Source organism: Mus caroli, unplaced genomic scaffold (assembly GCF_978045245.1).
Source record: "Mus caroli unplaced genomic scaffold, Mus_caroli_1 scaffold_6, whole genome shotgun sequence".
NCBI lineage: Eukaryota > Metazoa > Chordata > Mammalia > Rodentia > Muridae > Mus > Mus caroli.
In genome coordinates, this window is record NW_028227261.1 from 20806608 (window position 1) to 20834076 (window position 27469).

Below are 27469 nucleotides of genomic sequence, written 5' to 3' on the forward strand. Positions count from 1 at the left end.
CGGGGTGCGGGAGAGGCAGGAGCGCGCCACGCGCGGCCGCCGGGCCGAGCCCGAGGAGCGCGGCGCCGCCCGGCCATGGCCCCCGCCCGGGCCCGCCTGTCCCCCGCTCTCTGGGTCGTCACGGCCGCGGCGGCGGCCACCTGCGTGTCCGCGGGGCGCGGCGAAGGTGAGCGGCGCGGCGGGGCGGGGGCGGGGGCGGTGCTGCCCGGGGCGCAACTTCCCCGCCTCGACCCCAGCCGGCCTGGGCGCAGGATGGCACGGGCAGGGGCGGAGGGAGGATGCCCTGGGGACTGAGAATCGGAGGCTGGGGACAAGGGGACAGGACCGGACAGAAGACAGAGAGGTATGGAGGAGAGAGGGTTCGGAAAGAAGGCAAGGGATGGGAACCGAGGACCGAACGGGCTGAAGGCACTGGACAGACAGGGAGACAAGAATCCAAAAATCGGGGACAAGGTACAGAGGACTGAAGGAAAGGGGGCTGAAGATGGCTTTGAGCACAAGGCCACGAACTGGCTGGGGCCAGACAGAGAACAGGGGTTTAGAAACACCGGGATGATGGGTGTCTTGAGAGTGGGGTGGGGGCATAGGCTGGCCAGGGAATAGGGACACATACACCCAGGCAGTGGCACCAGTGGCAGGAGGTGCAGAGAGCAATGGACTGGGAGAGACAGGCACAGTGGCTCAGAGAACGGGGTCTTGTCTGAATCAAAGCCAGGTGGTCCCTTCACCCGGGGCCCCAGCAAGGTGGGAGGGGCACCGAGTCCTCAGGACCAAAAGACTCTGGGAAATGACTTCTGGTGAAAGAAGGAAGCCCAGAGCTGAGACTGGCTCCAGGGCTGCCCACCTACACCTTTTCTTAGGTCCCACTGGACATTGCAATCAACCAAGGGGTTCTGCCCCACACACCCTGGCTCCTGTAGAGACTCTCCTTAGCATGCTGTGCAAGACCACTGTTTAGAGCTAAAGCTGGTCTCACGAGGCAGGCTGGATTTAGGATTTACCGTGTCCTCCAGTCCCAAGCAAGCTGAACTATTTGCTCAGAGAGCTCCTGGCCCAACATTCAGCTCAGGGGGCCCACTCAGCCCACAGGTTCATCCACATAGACCCTGGCTAGCAGAACCTCATGTGTGGACGGCACCCCCCCAAACCCCATCATGCACACAGCAGGGCAGCCATTGCACACACACACACACACACACACACATACGTGTCACCCACGTATGCATGTAGATACCGCAGCACAAACAGAAACAGACCCTCAGATTTGCATGCAGGTCTGGTGAAACACATGTACTCTGACATAGGTAAAGTACTGTCTCCAGGGAAAGCAAAACCAGGGAGGGAGGGGGATGTTTCAGGGTGGCTAAGGGACAGGTGGGCAGGCAGAGATGGCTGCCTATCTACTTATGATTGGGGGAGGTATTCTGAACAGGGAAGAGTCAGGGCCAGAAGAACAGGGTCTGACAGAACAGCTTTCCTCGAGCCAGGCCAAGTGACGTGGGGTGGATTGCGGTGGTCTAGGGTTGGGGTGGAGAGGGTGTTCCTAGCCCAGTAATGTTTAAGGAGGTCTTCAGCAAGCCTTGAGGAGTCAACTCTGCACCTCATGCCCTTGCCTCAACTGTTCAGTGGAGAAGCCAGCACCTTCCAGAGTCCTAGACTGTGAGACCCAGAGCCCCCACGGTAGTGACGTTTCCCAGGCTCCCATGCTGCAGACAGATATTACAGGGGAATGTGTGTAACAGAGAAGCCCCAGCTGGAGAAAAAGGGGGAGAGACCTGCCTGCAGTCGGGGGTGAGACCAAGGGTGAGCTTGCAGAGTGCCCAGATAAGCTGGGGTGACCCACACACCACCGATGGCCAGATGGTGGAGACCTGGGCCTAGTGTGTATGTGGAACACCCAGCAATCCTTTATGACATGACTCTTGTATGGTACAGGAGCCAGAACCTGCTGGGAAGACCCCTGGGGGTCAGGGAAGAGGCCGTCTTCCTAGTTGGGGCCCAACACAGGCAACAGCACCCAGCCTGGCTGTCTGCCCGTGACTATTGGGCAGTCGTGTGCCTACAGATTCCTTGAGCCACACCAGGCGTCAGGTCCTTAAGGGTGAATCTCCCTCCACTTCAGGGTGGTCTCTGAGGCAGTCTGTGTGTCCTGCATGATGTCCCTGGGCCACCCCGATTCTCTGGCCTCCCCATCACGCACTGTGTCCTCGGGGAATGTGAATCAATTTAAGTATTAGTCTCAGCGAAATGGAATGGGGGAAGGTGACAGTACTGGAGAGAAAACGGATCGTATAATGCCTGCCTTCCGTGGTCAGGCGGGAGCCGCCGAGGAATTCTCTGTGCTGGTCAGCACCTGACGGCCTGTGTGGCCCTCAGAATTACCTGCTCTGGGAGACCCAGGAGGACCCCTGTGGGCATTTCCAGAGGAAAACTGAGGCCTGAGGGGTTCAGCAAGAAGCCTTGGAGTCCAGGTCTCCCGTTTTCTAAATAGGGGATGAGTCCAGATGGGGGAATCAGCCTCATGGTCTGGCAGGAGAAGAAGTCAGCCAGCTGCAGGACCAGGTCTAGATTTCCAAAGGGCCTCAGACCAGGCCAGGCGGCCCCAAGGCTGGGATTCCACCAAGTCCCCATCAAGTCTCCTATGTTGGCATGAGCTGTCCCTTGAGATTCACCTCACTCTCCTCCATACCCCCCGTGGATGGCGATGGGAGGTATAGAAGCTGGCAACGTTCCAGAGGGAAAGGACGGACTGGGGGATGGGGGGGTGGAGGGGGACAGAGTAGGGTGTAGAAGGAGTCAGAGCTAACAGCCTGACTCCTGTAGCCTGTTGTGAATCCAATAGAATTGACTTTTGACTGATCTGTGGGTTACCTGAAGACTGGATGGTGTGCTGGGACTTCCTGGGGACAGATGGTCCCAGAAGGTGGCTCTGAGTTCAGGGTGTCCGGGGGAGCCTCTGTGGCAACGGATGTTTGTTCAGGGTCCTCCAATGTAGGGTCAGGCCTGAACTAGGCTGTACAGTGCCTGGAGAAGGCAACCTCAGGCCTGAGACCCACATGGGGATACTGGCTGGTGTGGAGATACCCCTGGCTGCCCTTTCCCCGCCCTCTTTCCTAATGGGGCCCCACTGGTCTTGGGGGGAGCTGCAATACAGCCCCCTTCCCTCCCCCCAGCCGGCAGGAGGAAAGAGCTTGCCTGACCCACTTTTCTCTCTATTGCCTGAGAGCAAAGGAGGGAGGGAGATGGGAAGCCTTCTCTCTGCCTGTGCCCCTGGCGTAGGGCTGGCTCGGGAGAGGGGACATTCCTCCGTGGACATTGGTTCTGGTTCTGATCCCACCCGGTCCCTAAGGACCCAGGGAGGAGTGCAGAGGCACCTTCCTGGTTCAGTTGGGCTCCTGACATCGGAGTGGGAGGGTGGAAGGAAGAAGAAAGTAAGCCTGTGTGAGCATCGTCACTCCACAGACCCAGGTGACACTTGTCTCTACCTTTGAGGGCCAAATGGGAGCTATGCAAACTGCAGGCAGGGTACCCCACCTCCCTGAGGGAAAGTTCCAAGAGGCCCTGCTTTGCCCTTCTGTAACCTGTCCGGGTCATATCCCACCTTGGAAGATGGAAGCCTGTGGTGGTTGGTTGGGGTCGGCTGGGGAAGGAGACCCATGGAAGAACAATACAAAAGCAAACCAACAAAGAACATGGAAGGCTATGGAACTCTGTACTAAAGGCCTCGGGCACAGCCGTAATCATAGCAATAAAAAAAAGCAGGGTCCAGAGACAGGAAGGAACTTACCTTGGGACACACAGCAGGTACAGATAGTCGGGCACAGCTGTAATCATAGCAATAAAAAAAAGCAGGGTCCAGAGACAGGAAGGAACTTACCTTGGGACACACAGCAGGTACAGATAGTTGGGACTGGAATTCTGCTCTCTGAGGCGGACAGAGAGAGGAGGCATAGGGCTGTAGGATGTGGCAGCAGGGACTGGCTTTGGTCCAGACACTGTCCCAGTGCTTTACAGATGGCTTCCTTGCCTGTGTCTGAACCCCCAGGTCTTACTGACACATTTTAGAGATGGAGAAATTGAGATTCAAAGAAGTGGGAGCTGCCTGTGATGTGACAAGGGCCCAGGAATACCTGACCACCCTGCAAAGGCGGGCGCTTTACCTTGTGGTTTTGCAGGTTGCCCCGGGTGGGCACAGGGCCTTACTTTGAACAGGCTGGCATTTGAGTCAGAACTCCTTCCCTCTACCCAGACACCGCCCAGAGAACCTGCCTCTCTGCTGAGTGGTAGTTCTCTCTGTGCTGGCCTTGCTAGCCACCCCTGGGCTTCGGGGCAGGTTCTGGAACCTCTCTGAGACACATCTTTCATCCCTAACATGGAATACTGCACACTCCTCTGGACTGTCATGAAACGCTATCACAGGCAAGGTGGCATCTGAGGCTCCCCTGGCAGAGTTCAGCACACAGTAGGTGGTGTCAGGAAGCAGCTCGATCTCACCCATCCACAGCCCTCCCATCACTGTTCTCAGTGGTCTAGCAGGTGCCAGGCTCCATCCTGGGGACACTGAGGTCCTTAAAGCCATGCCTGTCCTCAGGTAAATGGTGGGACTTACTGGTGTATATGTAAATGCTAGCATCTTCTCAAAGGGCACTAGGGGTGAACACTACTACCCCCATTCCACAGAGGAGGAAGCTGGGGCTTAGAGAGGTGAAGAGGCAGAACCAGGATGCCAGCCTACGCCTGCAGGAGCACCCAGACCCAGCTCTGTACGTCCAGCTGGTCCAGCATCCCAGAACCTGGGCAGTATGTGCTTTAGTAGTGGCATGGTGACCCGGATGTTGGCTGAGGGTTGATGGGCACTATCAAGAAAGAGGTGGGGCTTAGACTTCAAACCAGATAGGCTAGCAAAGACAGGCATCCTGGGCTGGGAACTGTGAGCTCCTGGGACAGCTAAGAGTGACCAATGCAGCTGGCTCTGGCTGGGAAAGGGTCCCAGGGGCCTAATGCCCTCTTGTCTTGTGTTTTACAGTGAATTTGTTGGATACATCAACCATCCACGGAGACTGGGGCTGGCTCACATATCCTGCTCATGGGGTGAGTGATGGAGTCGTGTGGTTGAAGTTGCGAATCTTAGCATCACACTGATCAAAAGGAAGCAAAGGCTCCGAGAAGTAAATTCATTCATTCATTTATTCATTCAAGGGACAGAAGTAGGAGAGGGGGTGGATAGTTCTTGACAGTTTAGCTCACTGGGACCCTTGGGATCACACTCACTGACACAGGCCCCTGATTCTGTCTGATCCTTGGTTTGAGGATCTTCATAGCTGTGCCCTGGGCCTGCGTATTCACGGCTTGTTAAGGCCAGGCCCAGGGTAGCTAGAACCATGGCAACAGAGACATGGACAACAAGGTCCAGCCAGGCTTCCATAGCCCTGGGAACAGGGCCTAGCTCATCCCAGTGATGACAGTGGTACCAGTTCAGGCCTGGGAAGGGACTCCTTTTTTTTTTTTTAAACCTCGGGGGAGGTTTTCATCTTAGGGATCAGGATGAATCTCCGCTCTGCCTCTCTGGGGTCTCATCACAGGCAGCACTGGGCTGAGACACAGCCATCAGCTCCTCAGCACCACAGCATTGTGGGAACTGGCGGGGCCGAGCCTGAGTGCCATGATTCTCCAGGCCCAGAGCTGTAGCCTGCATGGCCACTTCTGTGAGCGGAGGCCAGCTACCCGAGAAATGAAGCTAAGCATGGCTGTCCTTGGGAAGGGCCTGGGGTGGGCCTGGCTTGACTCAGAACCAGGGACTTGGCCCTTAGATCAATAAGAACCTGGATTTGGTTTGGGGAAGATCATACCTGGTGACAGAAGGCTCTGCTGTTCATGGTGTGCGTAGCCTCTTCTTACTTCTTCCGAGATTTAGAAAATAATGATAAAATCTCGTGTTCACATGGCCTTGGGAGCAAGTCCTTGCAGGATGGTAGGCCCATTCCACAGGTGAGACTACTGAGGCTCAGTGCTCTCTGGTGGCAAGCAAGACTCGAACCCAGATCTCTATAGGACTGGAGCCCATGTGGCACAACCCATATGCACCTCAGGTGCTGAGGGCTTGTCTGACCCCCCTGTAAGGGGTGAGGGTGAGTGAAGGATGCTCTCATCAGGAGCTGGGGGGTTCCTAGAGAGGAATAAATGTACTACATGGGTCCAGATCTTGAACTGAGCAGGTAGAGCAGGGGGTTGGAGGGAGTGTGCATGCTCCTGTCCAGGGGCCTGCTGTTGATCCTCTTGCCCAGCAAGGTTGATCCTTCTGCCTTTAGAGCTGGCTCATGAGGCTCCGTCCAGCTCTCTCACTCTGTAGCTTGCTCCATGCCCCTCTGGGCTGTGCGTAGCATGAGAGGGGCCATCTGGCTTAGGCAGGACACAGCTGGAGGCAGGGGTGCCTGGCTTCATGATGGAAGAGCTTTGCCTTCTCTGACCAGTGGAATGGCTCAGGCCATTCACCTCCTCATTTATAACGAGGCGATCGTAGATCGTGCTCTGTGCAGTTAGATAGGGCGAGGCATAGAAAGGGCCTTTGGCCAACGAGAAGCCAGAAGCTGAACCCCAGGCTGCATCTTCCTTCTGCACCCACTGGGGTGACCCGTATCTTGCCTGGCACTGAAGAGCTAGAGTGTAGACTGCCCTAGGGGAGGGGGCATATTACTGTCTGTCTCCCCCTTGACCCTCACTGTAGCTAGAAGGAGCAAGCATTCATAGATGCAGCACCCGTGGCTCAGAGAAGGAACAGCCCAAACCCAGAGCTGCACAGCTGCTTTGCCCTGTCCTGTTCTAGGAAGAGAACAAGGCAGGGGACAGCATGAGGGGTCAGCTGCACAGGCAGCTTGGGTGGGACTAGCCCTGAGTGGAGAGCGGGCTGGCTTTGTCTTTGCATTTACTTCCAGGGACCCAGACACTACAGGCATCCGGCCTCACTCTGGGGCTGGCCGAATGGGGCCAGGCCATTGGCACCGTTGGGGACAGCTGGAGCGGGTTCTGATCAGACTGGTTAATTTATCTGGGCCCCTGGCAGGAAACAGACAGGGAGCATCTGGCAGGCTCTTTGGTGTTCCATTAATTGTGACAATAACTTTAGCCCCAGATGTGACATGACTGCCTGGGGCTGGGGCTGCAGAGTGGGGCGTGGGGCAGCAAGCATAAGCTCTTACAAGTGAGGCCAAACTCCCAGGAGCCCTGTGGGTGAGAGCCTCCATCCGATGGTCCTGCAGGCATGCAGCAGACCAGGGGTGAGCTGGCGGGTGAGCAGCACACTTGTGCCCTGCTCTCTGAGTGCCTTCCTGTGCCAGGCCTGAGCTCAGCACTCTGTAGGCATTTTCTCCTGGCATCCTCCCAGACCAGTGGAGATAGGCCTGTCTGGGGGAGGCTGGGGTGGAGACCACACAGCCGGCCGAAATGAGGCCAGGTGGAGAGGCTTGTGGCTGGCAGGAAAGGGGTTGGGACACTCAGGACCCCTGCTGTGCCACACATAGGAGTCTCAGGAGGAGGGGTCTTCAAGCCCCCTCCCCCTGCAGTACTGAAGTGAGGAGATCCTTAGTTCCTATAGAGCAGAGAGTAAGCCACAGATTTGGACATGGCTATCTGTCCTCAGCCCCAGAAATACCTTGAGGTCCCCTGGACTCAGCCCTGTGCCTGCCCCTAGCTGGAGCTGGGTAGCGGTGTGGCTGAGGTAGCCAGGGCTTTTACAAAACTCTCTGCACCCACATAGAATCCTTGCTTCATCCAGGGTGTTGCTGGCAAGTGCCACATTATGAGGGTTCGGGTGCTGATGTCTCTCTCTCCCTCTCTCCCTCTCTTTCTCTCTTTCTCTCTCTCTCTGTGTCTGTCTCTCTCTCTCTCTGTTTCTGTCTCTCTGTCTCTCTGACTCTCTGTCTCTGTCTCTGTCTCTGTCTCTGTCTCTCTCTCTCTCTCTCTCTCTCTCTCTCTCTCTCTCTCTCTCACACACACACACACACACACATCTGGATCCCAGGTCCCTTGAGCTGTCACTGCTTTGCTGGGGGGGGGGGTGTCAGGAACCCACTTGTGGGCAGGGTGTGGCGGTGGCCATGGTACTAGGCTTAAGGATTGAACCCAGACCCTCCAACATGCAGAGCAAGCACTCCACCACTGAGCTACACACGCCCTCTTCTTTCTTATTACGGTAACACACACACAAAATCTCCCACCATAACCACTCTTGCCACACAGTTCAAAGGTGTACAACACGTTTCCGTTGCTATGTGACATAACGTCACCACCTTCCAGCCCCCCCTTCTCCAGAACAGCCTTTATCTTTGCAAGCCGGAGTGCTGTACCCACGGACAGTAATACATCCCCCCCCACACACACACACACACATACACAGCCCCTAGAAACCATCACTGTTTCTCATCTCTGTGAATCAGACTGACCTAACCGGCCTGATGCCATCGGGTGGGATGAGCTGGGGCAGCTTTGGTCCGTCTCTCTGTGGCGTCTTTGGTTAGGCATGCCGTTGGTACTCACCCGTGGGGCTGGGGAGGCGGCTCAGTGTGTATGAGTACTTACTGCGTAAGCTCGAAGACCCGAGTTAGAATTCCCCAGCACATACAGAAAAAAACCTAGCATGGTTAAGTGTGCACCGGACACTCTAGCACTGTGGTGGAGGTGACAGAGCGGGCAGGATGGAAGTATAACCTGTTGGCAACCAGCTCGAAACAGTGAGGTCCAATTTCAGTGAGAGACCCTGTCTTAAAGGTGTGTGATAGAGGATGAAAGCAGGGGGCGCTCAGCGTATTCAGATCTGCCTCCATACATGTGGGTGAGCACACCATCACAAGCACACACACACACACACACACACACACACACACACACGCATGCATATGTGTGCATGTGCACATACGTACTTACCTATGTCCCAGCGCGATATCAGACTCCCATTCCTTTTTAAGGCTGAATATTATTCCACTGTCTGTACGTGCTGTTTTCTCTTGTCTAGTTATCTATTGGTAGGCAGGTGGGTTTTTTTTTTTTTCTCATCTACTTGAGGTTTTTGTGTGTTTTCCATGGTGAGGATCAGACCAGGGGATGCCGGGTGCTGGGCAAGTACCTACCACACTCAGCAGCATGTGGGCTGCCCGTTCTTGTCATGTGCCTGGGTACGCAGGCATCTCATTGAGACGATACACTCTTAGAACTGCTGCCTCACGTCAGTCAGTTGTTTGAGAGCCTCACTACGCTGTTGGTCACAGTGGCTGCACGGTTCGCATCCCCCCAGCGATGTACCGGGCTCCTTCATCCCTCGCCATCACCTCTCTTCTGCTTAAATATCTAACGGCTGTGTAGTGGGCTCTGGCTGTGGGTTTGATTTGTATTTCCCCAGTGGTTAGCGATGTGGAGTGTCTTTTCTTGTGCTGTTTGCCCATCTGTGTATCTTCTTCAGAAAAATGGCTTTTCAAGTCCTTTGCTCCTTTCTTTTAATTGGACTGTTAGTTTTCGGTTGTTGAGATGCATTTCTTTATTTGTTATGGATATTAACGTCTCGTCTGATATATGGTTGGCAGATTTCCCCTACTTCCAGGCTGCCTTTCATTTAGCTCTGTGGGGTGTTCGGTTTATCTCTGTTTCCCTCACTCAGGTAGGTCCAGATGGAAACAGTAACGCTTAACTTACCCACAGCCTTGGTCTGACTTGAGGGGAGCCCAGGCTAGCCCCCGGGGACCCTCGGTAGCCAAGACCATTCGGTATAATACCTCAGAAGCACACACAAAGCCCTGAGTTCCATCCCCAGCATGGGAGAAACAAAGTTCAAGGTTGGTTTTGACTACATAGTGAGTTTGAGGCCAGCCTGAGCTACAAGAGATTCTTACCCCAAACAAACAATGGACTGGGAAAACAACAGGGTCGTCTGACCAGTTGATCAGCTAGTCATTCAGCAAACAGCCACCAAGATGGGGGAGCTGGAGAGAGATTTGAGGTGGGGTACAAGCCGGGACCACCACTTCTTACACTGGAGGGGTCCCTTTCAGTGGGAAACTGCACTCACTTGCTTCTGCAAGCAAGACCCCCTCACCCTGGGAATGGTGGGAAAAGCCGTTCAGAAATAGCAGTCAGAGCCTGGGCGGCAGACAGACCTGATTCTTCCTGGGCCTTGGCTCAGGCCAGTCTTACCCTGTGGTGGCATACGTCTGGCTCTGCCACACATGTGCTGCACTTCACACGGAAGTCAGTCAGTAATACTTTCGTGAGCACAACCTAAGGATTCATCTGCAGGTGCCCGGCCTTGGGGCAGTGGTGACCGCCTTCCCAGAGGGACGTCCCTCTCCTGTGTTTCTCCTGGTGTCTACGCAGGGGGCTGGCAGGGGAAAGCCAGGCGTGGCTGCTGTGTTAGCAGACTGTGTTCTCTTTGCCGCAGTGGGACTCTATCAACGAGGTGGATGAGTCCTTCCGGCCCATCCACACGTACCAAGTGTGCAACGTCATGAGCCCCAACCAGAACAACTGGCTGCGCACGAACTGGGTGCCCCGAGACGGCGCCAGGCGTGTTTACGCCGAGATCAAATTCACCCTGCGTGACTGCAATAGCATCCCAGGGGTGTTAGGTACCTGCAAGGAGACCTTCAACCTTCACTACCTGGAGTCTGACCGCGACCTGGGGGCCAGCACACAAGAGAGCCAGTTCCTCAAGATTGACACCATCGCGGCAGATGAGAGCTTCACCGGTGCAGACCTGGGTGTGCGGAGGCTCAAGCTGAACACAGAGGTGCGTGGCGTGGGCCCGCTCAGCAAGCGCGGCTTCTACCTGGCCTTCCAGGACATAGGTGCCTGCCTCGCCATCCTATCACTCCGAATCTACTACAAGAAGTGCCCTGCCATGGTACGCAACCTGGCGGCCTTCTCGGAGGCGGTTACCGGGGCCGACTCGTCCTCGCTGGTTGAGGTTCGAGGCCAATGTGTGCGGCACTCGGAAGAGCGCGACACACCCAAGATGTACTGCAGTGCTGAGGGCGAATGGCTGGTGCCCATCGGCAAGTGCGTGTGCAGTGCTGGCTATGAGGAGCGGCGGGATGCCTGCATGGGTGAGTGAAACTCGAAGCTGGCTGGCTGGCTGGGCTGCTTGTGGCTCCTTATGGGCGGGGCTGCTGGTGTGCAAGATGTCGGTCTTCCACCATCTGGCTCCCTGTCAGCAGATGCACAGGGCATCTGGGGGCCGGGTAACAGCCAGGTGGCCCGTCCCATGATGTTGTCAAAGGGGCCTGTGTGATCGAGTATGTCCCTAGGTTTGGAAATGACACTGCCTGTGGTTCTAGGGCCTTCAGAAAAGAATATACTTCATTGAGTAAAGTATTAACTCACTCAGTCCCTGTCACCACCAAATGCAGCAGGGGCTGTCGCTGTCCTGGTTTTGAAGATATGCAGAGGAGAAGCAGCTTGCCCAAGGTCACACAGCCGGGGAGTAGAAAGCTAGGATCTGAGCTCTGGCTCTGGCCTCTAAGCTGAAAATCTCCATTCTTCCAGTGTGGGGAGTAGAGAGAAGTAGAGTTAGTGTTAAAGGCACACAGGGAGGGGACAATCCAGCAGGACCATCCAAAGAAAACAGGCTTGGTCTGACTTGTCATATGGTCCAAGACCCTGGCTTTTGGCTGCCTGTGTTTGGGGGAGCTTGCAAAGTCCTGCTGGGGCCAGCGGAGTACCTGAGTGTACCAAGGCTAGGCATAATTGCCAAGGGATGCCCAGGCATTGTGTTGCGTGCGTGCGTGTGTGTGTGTGTGTGTGTGTGTGTGTTTGTGTGTGTGCGTGTGAACATATGTGTATGCGCATGTATGTGTGTGTGCATGTGCACACGTGTGGTCTGTGGACCTAGGTGGGGCCCTGCAGCCTGCCTTGCTGAGAACAAGTGCCTAGGGGTGCTCCATGGGCGCCAGCTGGGACGCCAGCTGGTGCGAGGCTCAGCCTGGTTTCCCTGTTCCCTTCTTGGATCCCCTCGGGGCTGGACACATGGCCCCTCTGCCATTAGAGCACAGGTAAGCCTGGGTATGGAGAACTTTGGTTCTGGCTGCAGAGGCTCCAGGGAGGGCCCTTCCTGTGTAGGAATCATGGAGACTCGAGCCTGTCCTCAGACACCTCCTGTAGACCCGGAGAACACATTAGCTCTGTGATAGTTTTTCCAATGTTTGCCATATTGGGGGACTTTAATAAATACCCCTAACACATTAGCTCCAATGTTCTTCCATTGGTCCTCTGTGTGCTCAGGACACAGAAGTCAGGGCAGGAGGATCCCGCCTTTGGGAAGTCTCCATCCTTATGAGACCCTTCTAAGTGTGGGAGGCCACACTCCCACTTTGCAGATGGGACAACCTGAGGCTCTCTGCCATGAGTATCAGAGTGGATCTGATTCCAGGCTACCCATCCCCCCAGGCCGGGGACTCCCCCTCCACCCTCAGAACCCTCCTGTCACCTTCAGGCTACTGGTGATAGGTACAGCCATGACATGATGACCAAGGCAGGCTGACCGGTGCCACCTGCCTAGCACCGCCTCAACCCCAAGCTTGAGATGCCACCAACTCTACAAATAAGCCAGTAAGTCCCACGTGCACGGAGACAAGCCAGCCTGCGGGAAAGACTACGAAGTTCCCTTGTTTGGCAGAGGTGGGGAGCGAACGGGGCAGGGCTCTTAGTGAGAATTCCTCAGAGACTGGGAGAGGCCAAGGCCAAGCTTACTGCCTGCTGCTGCCAGCCCATTAATAAAAAATAACAAAGACACACGGGGCAGGGTTAGGGAACCGCAGTGTGTTTTGAGTTTTACATTTAAATCATAATGCAACATAATTATGCTAGTTGCAAGATAATTACAGGTTTTATAAAAAATATCAATTCACAGTGCTCTGCAGGCAGAGAGATGGGGATGGGCTGTGGGTTTGAGTCCCACGTAGAGGGACATTCCCCGGCCCTGCTGGTGGCATCTGTTTCTGTGTCACTGAATCTGGAAGGAACCATGTGGGTTCCACATTGAGACCTTCACAGAGGGAGCCGGGCCAGCAGCAGCCTTGCCTGGGTCTCTGTCTGGAGACTGTAAACTCTGCCATGCCACTTGGCTCCTCAGGTGACAAGGTGAGATTTCTTTCCGGCTTCAGAAACTCATGGGGAAATACCAGAGCCATACAAAGTTGGTCCAGTTTACCACGGAAAGAAAGAGGCCCAGAGAGGTAAACTTACTGGCCCAGGGACACACAGGAAGGATTGGTAGGTAGGCAGACCTCCGATCTCGGGCATCCGGAGCAGGAAGTACTCAGTGACCTCTGTAGTGCCTTGCCTGCACACTTCCCCTCCCCCAACTCCTCCAGGGAGCAGAGGGGCCTTGGAGCATCATCCCCATTCCTTGAACGGCAGGGAGAGTCTGAAACCCTTCAGTCCTGGTTGCTGTCCTTCCCGTCACCTGGATGCGAATGTAAATCGCCCTCGGGGGCCCTAATCATCTTTCTATAAATATCAGAGGCTCGTTCGGAGGGGAGCGGGGACGACGAGCGCTTTTGCCTTCCTGCCTGTGTTTAAAATCTGATTTAGAATTAATTTCCTTTGGTCGACCACGGGCGGGCACCTTATTTGTCAAATCTCGGGCTTCGTGCAGGGGGAGCAGAGAGGTGGCTGAAGCTGCAGGCAGCTGCCGGCCTGACAGGCAGCCCGGGCAAGGTGCCCTCGGTGGGGCAGCGGCCTCTCCTGGCCCACAGCCTGCAGCTCTGGGCCTGGACCACTCCGGAAGCCCCCTGGGTCACGGGGCAGGACCAGACTGCAGCCCGGAGTGCTTCCATCTGTCCCAGCCACTAATTCGTAGCCCAGCCTCCAGGATCCAGGGCTCCCTGAGGCCCGGTGATTAGTATTCTTATTAAAGATGATTTTATTTTCAAGGCGTGGATTAATCTGGCCTTGACACGTGATAGCCATATTGGGTATTAGCGGAGCAAGAGGGAACTGGGAGCGACAGGAAGACACAGCCCCCTCTAAGCTCTACGCCTAGAGGAGAGCTGGATAGGGGTCCAGCTGGAAGGTCCCCGACTGGCTCTGCATCACCCCTGGGCTGAGAGTCTAGGGGTAAAGGCTGCAGCTCTCTGAGGGTGTTCCCTCTTCTGCCAAAAGGTCCTGTGAGCTGGGGTACAATGCAGTGACAGAGCGCTTGCCGTGCCTGTGCATGGCCTCGGGTTCTACTCCCCACACAGACAGACGCTCACACACAAGTGAAACATTGTACCACCGCCGATTGCATCTAGTTACAGCAGCCAGTGCCAGGTGCTGCCAGATCCTGATGCTTCAGGGACCCCCGGTGACCCAAACTGGCCCTATTGCTGTCCCCATTTTACAGATGAAGAAACTAGGACCCAATGATGTACCCTGAGTTACTAAGCCCAAGTAAGGGGTTATGCCAGTCAATCTCCAGGCCCACCCTTCCTTGGTATGAGCCGTTGACAGCCAAGGACTTTAGAGGTGGCTGTCACATTGTGACATGCCCTTCATGCCCTACCATATCAAGATGTCCAACAGAATTTCTTGTCTGTCCCTTGTTGCTTCAAAGGTTCCCTGGTCAGAGCCAGCTCCTCTGATCTAGTTTGTAGTGGAGGGGCAGGGGAGTAGGGGATGGATAAAGAGGTGCCAGCCCACCACAGGGGTCTACCCACCACAGTGAGGGCACTGTTACTCAGCACAGCCGCAGGTCCAGCAGAGAGAGGCCAAGTACCCTGCTGACAGTGCTACCTGGATAGCCCCCTGCCTCAGGAGCCTTTGTCCCACCTGCATCCCAAGACCGACCTCCGTGCCCTGATCCCAAATGAAATCAAGTCTGAACCTCCTTGGGGTCCCTTAGAACGGGGCAGGTGCTTCAAAGCACAGGCATTTTATTTGCTCACCTATCAGCTGCTAAGCCCCTTTCCAATGCTGCAGTCCCGTGCCCCTGAAGCCACTTGAGGTTTGTCCTTTCCCCTGCCTCACTTTCTCACCAGACTGAAGAATTTTAGAAATTTGCTTGGCTTTAGCTCGAATAATAAAGAGATCCGATTGGCATCCATAGGCGCTGTGCTCTGAAATGACATTCTTAAATAAAACTTCTCTGGGGGACTGGCTTTTCCAGAATAGGATTTAGCGTGGAGAGAATCCAGTGAGTCTGCGGCTGTCCCTGTGACTGAGGAGTTCCACCATGACAGAGCTGGAAGCAGCCTGCCTGGGTGGCACTGGGTCCTCCTGACCCTCTTGAGCGGTCACAACAGAACAGACTAGTCCTTACCTCCCAAGGGTCTCCCATGAGGACCTCCCAGTCCTGGAGAGACCACTAGGGGATGGAAGATACAGGGACAGGCATAGTCATTTCCATGTGTTACATAGAGAGGGCCAGCAATGCTGTCTCACAGGACCAGTTGAAAGAGATCCAGAAAGAGGAATTCATCACATGGATAGGCAAGAAAAGACACCCTGAGAAGAAACCCCAGCATGTGTAAAGGCCCTGGGGCCTGTAGCGTGTGAGAACAGCCGGAGCCCAGTCTGGCCTGAGGATGGGAGGCTGAGGTAGAGGGTCAGCAGGGATTCCTGAGCCTATCCGACTTGATCTTACCCTTCAGATATCCACCCTCCATCCTTGGGGAGGGGGCTTCTGCCACTGCTCTCCAGGACCCTTTTGCCCTCCTGAGTATAATTTGATCGTGTTTGCCGGCATCTCCTTCCCTAACATGGTGCAAGGCGGACTGGGCAGTTCAATTCATGAATGTCCCCTGGCTCTGAAAAGGGCCTGCCTGGTCCTGGGTCCTGCTGCTAAGTGGTCTAGCTATCAACTGACTGAGGAGGTAGGTGGGCAGGAGATCCTGTTGGAGGCTACCAAGGTCACTCAGATGAGGTGGAGCAGGAGACAAGCAGCTGTCAGAGGTGACAGGGTGGTGGGTCCTAGTGTCAGGTTAACTGGGGAACATGAAACATCAGACCCCAGCCATAGCTTTGCTACTTTTGAGTTTGTGGTGAGGCTGGGGAGCTGGCTTTAATGGGAGAGGGTCCCTGTTTGTCTGGCCTTGGCACCAGGTCGTGCATGGGTCTTTTCTTAACTTGCCCAAGTCACACAGCCATGGCTTTAGCCATGCTTCCTGTGAATGGCAGCTGCTTGGTCCCTGTCAGAATCTGAGGCAGAGGAGAGTGGGTGATGTGCGGCTTTGGGGTGACCACTTTGGGTTTGGAACTCAAGGTCCTAGCTCAGTTCCATGCAACCCTGTGGAAATCAAACGCCTTGTCTACACTCTGACTCCACCCCATCTGATGGTGAGGATAGCATCAGGATCTACAGAGTAGAAGCTCCATCCTCCAGTACAGACGGACAGACGGATGGGGACACACACACACAAGCTCAGGGGGGGCACCCAGCTTGCCTGTAGCTGCCTTCTCCTCCACAGCCTGTGAGCTGGGCTTCTACAAGTCAGCCCCCGGGGACCAGCTGTGCGCCCGATGCCCACCCCACAGCCACTCTGCCACCCCTGCGGCCCAGACCTGCCGTTGTGACCTCAGCTACTACCGAGCGGCCTTGGACCCACCATCGGCAGCCTGCACCCGTAAGTACTGCCTGGAACCTCTCCTGGTAGAACCCCCAGGGTTCATTCTGGAGCCAGAGGTCTATGAAGTAAAGATGGGTTGGTATGTAGGGGGAAGGTGTCTGTGATAGGAAGCTTGACAATCCTGGAATCTTGTCGAGGTGCCTGGCCATCTCTTCAGGGCCAAGAGGCTCCTTCCATCCTTCCTTCAGTCTTTCAGGTGTGTCTTGTGTCTGATGAGGGCGTGGTTCTGTGTGCATGAGGGAACTCTGGGGAACGTAGGAAACTCCTGGCACTGCTGTTGCCTCAACCTCTCCTGGCCAGGGCCTTGACACAGGCCCCTACTGTCACTGCCTGCTACAGAGGCCTGAATAGTTTCGCCCTGAAGCTGCTGCCTAGATCTCTCCTCTCTTGCTCTTCTCATGGTCACCCAGCCCCAAGTTCCCTGCACAGGAATGTCAGTCCTTGAAATCGCTTAACCCACCCCCCCACTCCCCGTAAGTGCCATGCACACAGGTGCCAGCCATCCCTCCTTTAGGTTCTTGCCCAGAGTTGAGCTTTGTCCTGATGTGGGACCTGCTGGGACAGAAAGAATGCCTCCTCTTGAGGTGAACCCAGCTCTTAGTCCCAGGTATGTGCCCACATCTGGCTAGATTCTGGCTTCTCTCCAAGACCACAATACAGGGCCCAAAGTTGCCTGCCATCCTAAGCCCGTAAGTTGGGGCTTTTGGTGTCTGGGACCTTTGACTTGGAAAGTCTTTGCATAGTTCAAGAGTCCTGAGAACCTTTCAGAAGTGGTTCTGAGAACATGTGTGCTTTGAGTCTCTCAAGGCCAAGATCCCCAGCCTGGAATTCTGAGCCCTGGGGTGCTCTGCCTAACCCCCTGCCCTTCCAGTTTATCCACCATGACTCAACCCCCATGATACTTCTACACAGCCCCACAATCAGTCCAACCAAGGAGCCACCAGCCCCCCTCTCCAGAGTCTGTGCTGGCCGGCCTGGGCCCATATAGGCAGGCGTGTGTGGTATCCCACAGCCTGGTGGCTACACAGCAGGCTTCTCATGCCACAGATAATGGCCAATGACATTTTTATTAGCAAAAGAAGGCAGGGATGGAAGTGGGTGGACATGACCAGGCAGTTTACATATAACGTGGGTCCTGTGGGCACCCAGGACTGTCCAGCATTCCTCTGACTGTAGGTGGGAATTGTAAGAACATACATTATTGCATGGAAACTCAGACTCTTGCCTCAGACCCTTTGCCCCGAGACTTCTGGAGAACAGAAGAGATGTAGTTTCTTAGTTAAGAGGCCCCCAGATACAATGGGGATCCTGGGCCAGCTCCACCCTAACTTTTGCTGTCTGCCTTCAGGGCCACCCTCAGCGCCAGTGAACCTGATCTCCAGCGTAAATGGAACGTCCGTGACCCTGGAGTGGGCCCCTCCTCTGGACCCAGGTGGTCGCAGCGACATCACCTACAATGCAGTGTGCCGCCGCTGCCCCTGGGCCCTGAGCCACTGTGAGGCTTGTGGGAGTGGAACTCGCTTTGTCCCACAGCAGACAAGCCTGGCACAGGCCAGCCTGCTGGTGGCCAACCTGCTAGCCCACATGAACTACTCCTTCTGGATCGAGGCGGTCAACGGTGTCTCCAACCTGAGCCCTGAGCCCCGCAGCGCCGCTGTGGTCAACATCACCACGAACCAGGCAGGTAGGCGGAGCAGCCCCCGGGACCCTATTCACCACCCCACCCCCCACCCCCGGCCCCAGCCATTGTTTCTTTTGGCTCTTGCTTCCCACCAGGACCTGAGCAGGAGATTTTTAAATTTTTTTGCCTATAGGAAAGCAGAACTCAGCCTGAGACTGGGAGTACCCCAGAGAACTCAGAGGCAGTCATCAGTTGTGGGTCATAAGCCTGGATTCTAGAACTTTCCCTGCCTATAGCTCTGCTTTTTCTCTTGTGCAATGGAAGTAACACTGCCTGCCTTCCATACTGTGGAGGCTTAGAGAGAGGGGAGATCACTCAGTCCAGCAGCTGACACCAGAGTCTAACCTTAAGTCCAAGCCGCCCTGGCACACAGCAGTCCTTCTGCCTTAGCCTCCCAATGCTGAGATGACAGGTGTACACTACCACTCCCAGTCTATGCAGGGCTAAGTATCAAACCCACTGCTTCATGCATGCCAGGCAAACACCCTACAGCTAAGCCCTAGTTGTCATCACTTCAGTGTCTATGTCCAGAGCTAGGTGGGTTTGGCCATATTGGGACTATGGCCATTCACGTATTTCTGGTCAGTCAGACTGTGTTCAGCTCATGAAAGTTCTTTCTTTCCAAATTCTGAGGGGCCCTTCCTGTCGAGTGGTAGCCTGGTCCTAAAGAGCAGCCAGGAGCAGCTTTCTATGACTAGTCACCCTGGGACAGTCCCAGAACCCTCAGCTCCTCCCCTACCGTTTTCTCCCTAGCATATATAGGCATGGCTCAGAAACTCCCTGTCACCACATAGGAAGTAGAGGTCAGGACCCCAGTGAGCAGCCTCATTCTTCCAATGGCCCAGTGACATCTATCCACGACACACACCCTTTACCATATCTTTCCATCCTCCTGTCCAGCAATATTCAAGAGCAACCGGCCTGTGCCTGGGTCCACAGTCCTGCCCTGCCACCTGTCTGCAGGAGCATGAGGGCAGATGGCTGCTGGCTGGCCCAGGGTGGGGGAAGAGCAGAGAACTCGGAAGCATATAGGCAGCGCTCACATTAGAGAGAGACACACCACTACCCCACTGCATGCCACCCACCCCAGGTCTCAGCGCTGTCCCTGTCCACAGACCTTCCCTCTCACAAGGCTCTCCTTACAGCTATCTCAACCACACCTGCCAGTCTCGTCCCCACCTTGGCACCATGGCCTCATGCAGCGGGTGCCTCTCCCCATTCTGTTCCCCTGCCCATCTGCCTGCCAGCCCTGGTCTCTTTAGAGTGGCCTGCAAAGACAGCTGGCCGTAAGTGATTTAGCAGGTCCTAACTAGTGCGAGAGAAAGCCACCACACAGTTGCAAGCTCCCACACCCGACTCCCCAGTTTTGGGTCTTTCCAGCCACCCCTATAGGAGCTCCTTGACTCTTCATGTCAGAGTCTCTAGTAGCAGCAGCATGTATTAGGCACCACTGCATGTAGTCCCTGCCTTCAGTGAGTATCCAGGCATGCTAGAACAACAGGGCTCTGAGACACAGGAAGAACTGACCTGTTAGGGCCTTGCTCTGCAGTCCAGGCTGGCCTTGGATTCATGTTGTTTGTCTTGCCTCCACCCCAAGTATTGGGATTGCAGGTGGGAGCCATCATCCCCAGCTTACTTCACTGTTTGGCCTTGGGTATAGCTCTAAGTGACCTTCAAGCATACTTGGGAGAGAGCACCGAGTATCTGCAGATAAAGCCAAGGGTTGGGGGCAGGGCACTTCCTGTGACCAAAGAATCCCTGAACATACACAGGCCTGCTCACCTCCTGCCCCTCGCTGTCCAGAGCTGCCCCAGCCAGTCCTTCCTCAAGCATAGCTGAGGCCCAGCTGCATCCAGACCTCTACTTAGGGTGGAGATCCTGGGTGTAACTAGAGCTGAAACTGGCCCCGAGGAATGACCCAGGAGGCAGCCAGTGCCTCTCCAGGGTATGGGGCTGCAGACTGTCTTGGTGTAGAAGCAGGAGGGTCGACGAGCTGAGTCTGGGAAAGACTGGGCAGAGGCCTGGGCTTGGCCCATGCTGGGCCTGATGGGTAGCTGCCACCCCAGCCCCGTCCCAGGTGGTGGTGATCCGGCAGGAGCGGGCTGGGCAGACCAGCGTGTCACTCCTGTGGCAGGAACCCGAGCAGCCCAACGGCATCATTCTGGAGTACGAGATCAAGTACTACGAGAAGGTTTGCGAAAGTTCCGGAGGTGGGTGGGTGAGGAGCCACCAGGGAGCCGTGGGCAGTGAGGAGGGCCTGAGGCCCTGTGGCCTCACTGCCTCCGCCTTCTTCGGCCAGGATAAGGAGATGCAAAGCTACTCTACCCTCAAGGCTGTCACCACCCGCGCCACCGTGTCAGGCCTCAAACCAGGCACTCGCTACGTGTTCCAGGTCCGAGCCCGCACCTCAGCAGGCTGTGGCCGCTTCAGCCAGGCCATGGAAGTGGAGACCGGGAAACCCAGTGAGTGTGAGGATGGGGGAGGGCTAGAAGCCCCACTGGTGAGACCAGGAGGTGGGCAAGCAGGGAGAAGCCATACCTGGCTGAGCCCTCGAGACCCCTGACTTCAGCACCCCATGCAGTAGGGCTGCTTGCAGGCAGGAAGTGATGCTCAGTCCGGTCACCTGTGAGCCCCTCCTGAGCCTGAGTGAGGCCTTTGCCAGGTGATCTTAGGGGTGTCCCAGGGACATCTCTTAGAAGTGCATGCTCTCCACAGCCTCCGTGATCCATAGCATTCATAACACTAGGGGCCTTGTTGGAAACACTAGTGCCAGGGTCGGAGCCCTGCATCAGAAACCCTGAGAAGCTAAAAATCAGAAACCTAGCAGTTAAAGGCTGATCTTTTTGCCTTCCTCTGGCTCCAGTCAGCCAGCTTCCCACATTGCAGGGCAGGTTAAGGGCCCACCTGGCATTCCTTTGCCACCTGTGTGTCCTAAGTATTTATAGTCACCTTGAGACTGAGGGTAGCAATCCTGACCATCCCATTCCATTTATCCTGTGGCCACCAGTAAGTAAGAGACTCCAGTAAGCTGCACATAGTGCCAGGCCCTGCCTTAGAGGGCTGAGAAGAGGGTCCCCTGAGGCCAGCACTCACATCTCTCAACACACTCCTGGTGCTGCGAGATTGACAGACAGCATGGGTGGTTTTCAGCTCTTCTTTGTTTGGGTCAAAAGGGGGCAAGTGATTGTCATCAGCAGGCTCAGCTTGCATGGTCCCTCGGTCCCTGGAAACCAGCAGCTTCCACAGTGGGAAGCCAGGCAGCCCAGCTGCAGGGACTCTAAGGGAAGCCTAGTGCAGTGCAGGGTGGGGTGGGATCAGAGCCGGCTGGCGGCTGCAAAGGCCTCCCTTCCTACAGGGCCCCGCTACGACACTCGGACCATCGTCTGGATCTGCCTGACACTCATCACGGGCCTGGTGGTGCTCCTCCTGCTTCTCATCTGCAAGAAGAGGTAGGTGCTCCTCTGCCCCACCCCCGCCACCACCCAGGCACCAGTGCTCTCCTCAGCCACAATCCAGCCATGCCCAGCCACAACCTGGCCCCACCCAGCCACAACCCAGCCTCGCCCAGACCTCCCCACCCCAACCACACCAGCCACTGCCCCACACTGAGGCCAGGAATGGGAAGGGACCTGCCAGGGTGGCCCAGAAGCCTGGAAACCATGCCTCCGCAAGCACAGCCTATGTAACGGTCAGTTGCACTGGGACATTTTGTGGATTTTAAGTCTAAAACTGAAGACTATGAGTCTAAAACCAAGGCCCCTCCTCTTCAGACTTTCTGAGGGACAAGAGCCAAACTGTTGGGAGAAGGGCACCCTGACTCACATTCTGATTGGGTCTAGGGTGGCCTGGTCCCAGCGGGGTGATGACCGCCTCACCCCCCACCCCCATGCAGGCACTGTGGCTACAGCAAGGCGTTCCAGGACTCCGATGAAGAGAAGATGCATTACCAGAATGGGCAGGGTGAGTGTGCAGCCTGACCTCAGCAGGACCCAGGGCGGGGCTGGCTTGTCCAAGTGTCTGTAGGAAAGACCAGGCAGGGCCCAGAGACTAAGGTTAGCCATTACAGGGACCGCCCCCACTTGCCAGCTGACAGCCCCCAAGGGACGCCAAAGGCTCTTGGGGCAGGGAAAGGTACAGCCATGTCTACTCATGCGTAGTTCATGTGTGATGCCTCTGGTGAGTGTCTGGGCTGTTTTGAACAATAGCCCCTGCTACAGTGAGTTTTCCAGGATCCTGTAGAGACTCCAGGAAGCAGGGGAAACATGGGGGGGGGGGAAGCTCCTTCTCCATCACTGTGCCCATTGACTCAGCCAGAATACTCATTCCCACTCGGCTCAATGCAGCCCTGGATTTTTAGCCATTTTCTAGTGACCCACCTTCAGGCAAAGCTGGCGTGTGTGAACTCCTTTACTTAATGGCATTAGCACCCGGAGAGCAATGTTAAGATCACAGAGACTTGGGGTGTTATGTGTCAGAGAACAACATACATGTCAGAATTAAACAGAGACCAAGAACACAGGACCAGAGGCATGCCATAGGCTTCCTGCTTATGCCTGTGGGATAAGCACCGTAGGGTCCCTGCTGTTTGGCACCATATCTAGAGATTCACAGAGACACCCTATATCCCCTAGGGGACATTGGGAGAGGGAATGTCCTCCTGTCCCGATTGAGGGCCCTTCTCCTTGACTCCTCAGCACCCCCACCTGTCTTCTTGCCCTTGAACCACCCCCCGGGGAAGTTCCCAGAAACCCAGTTCTCTGCAGAGCCCCACACCTATGAGGAACCAGGTCGGGCAGGCCGGAGCTTTACCCGAGAGATCGAGGCATCCAGGATCCACATTGAGAAGATCATAGGCTCAGGTGAGCCCCAGAGGCTGGGAGGGATGGGATTGTATGGGAGGGGACCCTGGCCAGATGGGTAGGAAGATGGGAGCATACTGGAGCACCTGGTGTGGAGGCTTGGAGAGAGTGGGCCTGCGTGGGAGATGGGTCCCAGTGCTGCTTCTTTTTTCCCGGCCCCACAGGGGAGTCAGGAGAAGTATGCTATGGGAGGCTGCAGGTGCCAGGACAGCGGGATGTGCCTGTGGCCATCAAGGCTCTCAAAGCTGGCTACACGGAGAGGCAGCGGCAAGACTTCTTGAGCGAGGCAGCCATCATGGGCCAATTTGATCACCCTAACATCATCCGCCTTGAGGGTGTGGTCACCCGTGGTAGGTACCAGCCAAGGTCAGCATCCCCTGATGGGACACACCTATCCAGATAGGGATCAGGTCTATCCCTTGGGACATCCTGACCCTCACTATGTCTCAGGTCCCTAGATGATCCTGGAGTGCTCAGGGCTCAGGATCCCAGTAGGACCCTAAAAACTGGCCTGACTGCTGGGTGGGCATATGTTCTTGTGTACCCTAGACAGCCGCCCTGGGCACCCCCACAGCAGACCTTCATTTCCCCTGCCCTGCCCAGGTCGCCTGGCAATGATTGTGACTGAGTACATGGAAAATGGCTCTCTGGATGCCTTCCTCAGGGTACGTCTGTCCATCACTACCAGCCACACAGGTGGGGTGCACACACGGGAGTCCAGTCTGTCTGTTGAGAGTTCACCTCTCACCTCACTAGAGCTAGCATCTCACGTACATGGGGAAGAGGTGGGTATGAGGACCAGTTGATCAAATTGCTTTCTGGCCCTCAACCATGAAGGTCCTAGAGTTGCAAGGCCCCCTACTGCCCCACTCCATACTAAGGTGTCCCATGCCACCTATACTACCATCTGGGAGCAAGTGGTAACATATCCAGCCCTCACTTCTGGGTATTCACTGAGGGCTGTCAGACCTGGAACTTAACCTTTCTGGGCCTCCAGTCCCTGAGAGGAGACACTTCCAGGAGCCCATGTAAGCAGCCAGACACTTCACTTTGCCCACTGCATTCACCTCTGATCTCTAGGGCATTGTGGGAGATAGCCCTGGGCCAGGCACTGTCCCCAAAGTCCACATACCACTCTGTGTCCCCTTGCAGACCCACGATGGGCAGTTCACCATCGTGCAGCTAGTGGGCATGCTCAGAGGGGTGGGCGCTGGCATGCGCTACCTCTCAGACCTGGGCTACATTCACCGTGACCTGGCTGCCCGCAATGTCCTGGTAGATGGCCGTCTGGTGTGCAAAGTGTCAGACTTTGGGCTCTCAAGGGCTCTGGAGGATGACCCCGAAGCTGCCTACACCACTGCGGTGCGTCGCCAACATCCTCCCGTGAGCAGGGGTATGGGCGAGGCTCGGTGGGCAGCCAGCCATGTTCTAAGGTGTTCTATGGAACACAGAGTGTGCTTCACGCTTGTCTGGCTTTTTTTTTCCTAGTGGCTCGGGAGTGGGGTACTCTAGAACGCGTGCTCTTGGGTGGTGGGCTGGGCCTATGGGACAAGGCCAGCTAGCTAGCCCCTCAACCTTTTCTTCTCCACCCCAGGGAGGGAAGATCCCTATTCGATGGACAGCACCGGAGGCCATTGCTTTCCGCACGTTCTCCTCAGCCAGTGATGTGTGGAGCTTTGGTGTGGTCATGTGGGAGGTTCTGGCCTATGGTGAACGGCCCTACTGGAACATGACCAACCAGGATGTGAGTCTGGGGCCCAGGGTTGGGGTGCAGCTGTGGGTCCTCCTCAGGGGACACAGCCTGAGTCCAGCACTGTGTCCTCACCAAGGTCATCAGCTCTGTGGAGGAGGGTTATAGGCTGCCAGCACCCATGGGTTGCCCACGTGCCCTGCACCAGCTCATGCTGGACTGCTGGCACAAGGACCGTGCCCAGCGGCCTCGCTTCGCTCATGTCGTGAGCGTTCTGGATGCCCTGGTCCACAGTCCCGAGAGCCTCAGGGCCACAGCCACAGTCAGCAGGTACCAGAACCCTGTGCGGGCCTCATTGCCCCCTTTTCCAATGAAGGGCTGGGCTTGGGGGGGGGCGAAGAGTGGCCAGTACCTACATCCTTAGCAAAGGCAGAGCCCCAACAGGCTGCTTACTGAACTCTCTGCTCCCAGGTGCCCACCCCCTGCCTTCGCCAGGAGCTGCTTTGACCTCCGAGCAGGCGGAAGTGGGAACGGGGATCTCACAGTGGGGGATTGGCTGGACTCCATCCGAATGGGGCGCTACCGGGACCACTTCGCGGCTGGCGGGTACTCCTCCCTCGGCATGGTGCTTCGTATGAACGCCCAGTGAGTGACAGGGAAGGAAAGAGGGTGCGGGGCCAGGGGCATTCCCACAGTAGATCAGGGGTGGGCAGAGTAGGCTGTCTTCCCAGCTCCCAGACTCCTAAAGCCAGACCAGCAAGCTTCCGTTCCTTCACAGGGATGTGCGCGCCCTCGGCATCACTCTCATGGGTCACCAGAAGAAGATCCTTGGAAGCATCCAGACCATGAGGGCCCAGCTGAGCAATACCCAGGGACCCCGCCGGCACCTCTGACCCATGGCCACTTGGCACTGGTTATACCAGCTGTCAGGGGCTCCACGCCCCCCCCCACACCAGTCAGGGTAGCCCCCAGAGCAATACCACAGGACCTAGAGTGACAGGGGTCAGGCACCTGGGACAAGGACCTTGGTGCTCCAGGTAGAGAGGACACCTGCCCTCTGGAGGCAGGCACAGGACCTTGTGTCCTCTAGAGCCTGGGGCCTCCAACACCAGAAGCCGATGGTGACATCACTCACCTAGCTGTGGGTGCATGCGTGCATGCGTAGGGTTGATGGTAGGTATGGGGGTGCTCCACAAGGTCCTGGCAGCTGATGGAAACAATGTGTAATCATGTCTCTGTTCCCCGTCAGGCCCCAGCACAGACGTGTGCAGGTCACCATGTGTGTGCTTATCTGCTAAGGGCAGGAGCCACACATGTGTGACCGCAGATAACGCGTCATGAATGAGGAGGCGTGACAGAGTGTGAGCAGGGTATCTGAGCTGTGGGGATCAGACAGTGCCTGCAGGCTGGAGCCCAGGCTGCTTCCGAATCACACCAGCACCAGGCCCACTGTCCAGCCTGGGTGAACCCACCATGGCAATACCTCAGGTCCGGGACTCCTTCCTACTTTGGAGGGCGGGGCCACCTGCAGCCTCTGCCTGGCTCCTCCTGCTACTAACAGGAAAACAGGGTTCCTGGCCAGTCCCTCTGGCCACCTTCCGTAGAGGATCACAGCAGAGCATGAGATGCCCTCGGTGGGGCGTGACTGCCTGGCCATCCGCTATCATGGCTGTGATGCCTCTGCCCAACGTCCCACTACTCATCCCTGCCACCCCTGCCCATGCTGGGAACAGGAGCATGGGGCAGACTCTCAAGCCCCAAACCCACCCCTTCCTATACCAGATAGGTAATGCCCAGAGACGAGGATGCCTTGCCTGAGGTCACATGACAGCCAAATTTCAGCGTTGGGGCCCTCATACCCCCAGCCATGGTCTGTTCTTTCCAACCCCCTCTCCTCAGACAGCTAGGATGGGAGGGGCCTGGGAAGCTCACCGCCACAGGCTGATAACCCCCTTACGGCCCACCAGGGTATGTAAATATCTTTTTTTCTACCATGTCAGAATATTTTTTTCTCCTCACTTCTGACAATGCAAAAATGGTCTTCAAAGCACATGCAAAACTCCCCGGGTGAGAGAGCCCCATCCTGGGGGAGGCAGGGCCCAAGGAGCCCCCCGGCCCAGAGGATAGGGCGGCCCCCTTCCCTGCCCATCCCTGCCCACAGCCAGCACAGCACCCCGCGAGACACCAGCACTGAGCCCCTTCCCTTCTGCAATAATTCGGGGGCTTCAGCCCCACCCAGGTGCCGTGCGCGGCCAGCTCCTGCGCTTCTATATATTATAGTACTATGTAGCCGAGCTGCCCTTCCTTCCTATGGAAGTGGGAAACATGGTCAGGACACGATGGGTGGGGACACCTTGTCTTCCACCCCACCCCACTCACCCAGTGTCTGGGCTTAGGATCCTCAGGCAAGGCCCCTGGGGTGGGGCTCCTGGGGGCCTCTCTGTGGTTCCCATCCTGAGTCTGGAATCACTTGTGATGAGAATAAATACTGTCTCATCTTATCCTGTGCGTCCTGGTTTGTTTGTTTGTTTGTTTGTTTGTTTTCCATTTCTGCTTCCACTAGGCACCAGCAATGTATATTTCACACTAACCAGAACCCTTCCAGCCCTCTCTTCCAGGAGATGCTTGGAGAGAATGAACTGCCTAAAGCATA

The 27469-nt window shown here is 56.1% G+C and overlaps 1 protein-coding gene across 1 annotated transcript; it reads left to right on the top strand.

The window, feature by feature from the left end:
• Epha8 (EPH receptor A8) lies at positions 1–27174 on the top strand. The gene is made up of 17 exons (XM_021159448.3): positions 1–166; positions 5027–5091; positions 10424–11087; positions 16428–16583; positions 17935–18270; positions 20334–20458; positions 20567–20729; positions 21623–21716; positions 22160–22227; positions 22962–23126; positions 23291–23476; positions 23730–23791; positions 24279–24488; positions 24721–24870; positions 24956–25146; positions 25288–25461; positions 25595–27174. Exons 1-17 carry the CDS (start codon positions 76–78, stop codon positions 25707–25709), a joined length of 3015 nt encoding a protein of 1004 aa, XP_021015107.1. The 5' UTR covers positions 1–75; the 3' UTR covers positions 25710–27174.
• Positions 27175–27469: the final 295 nt, after the last annotated feature.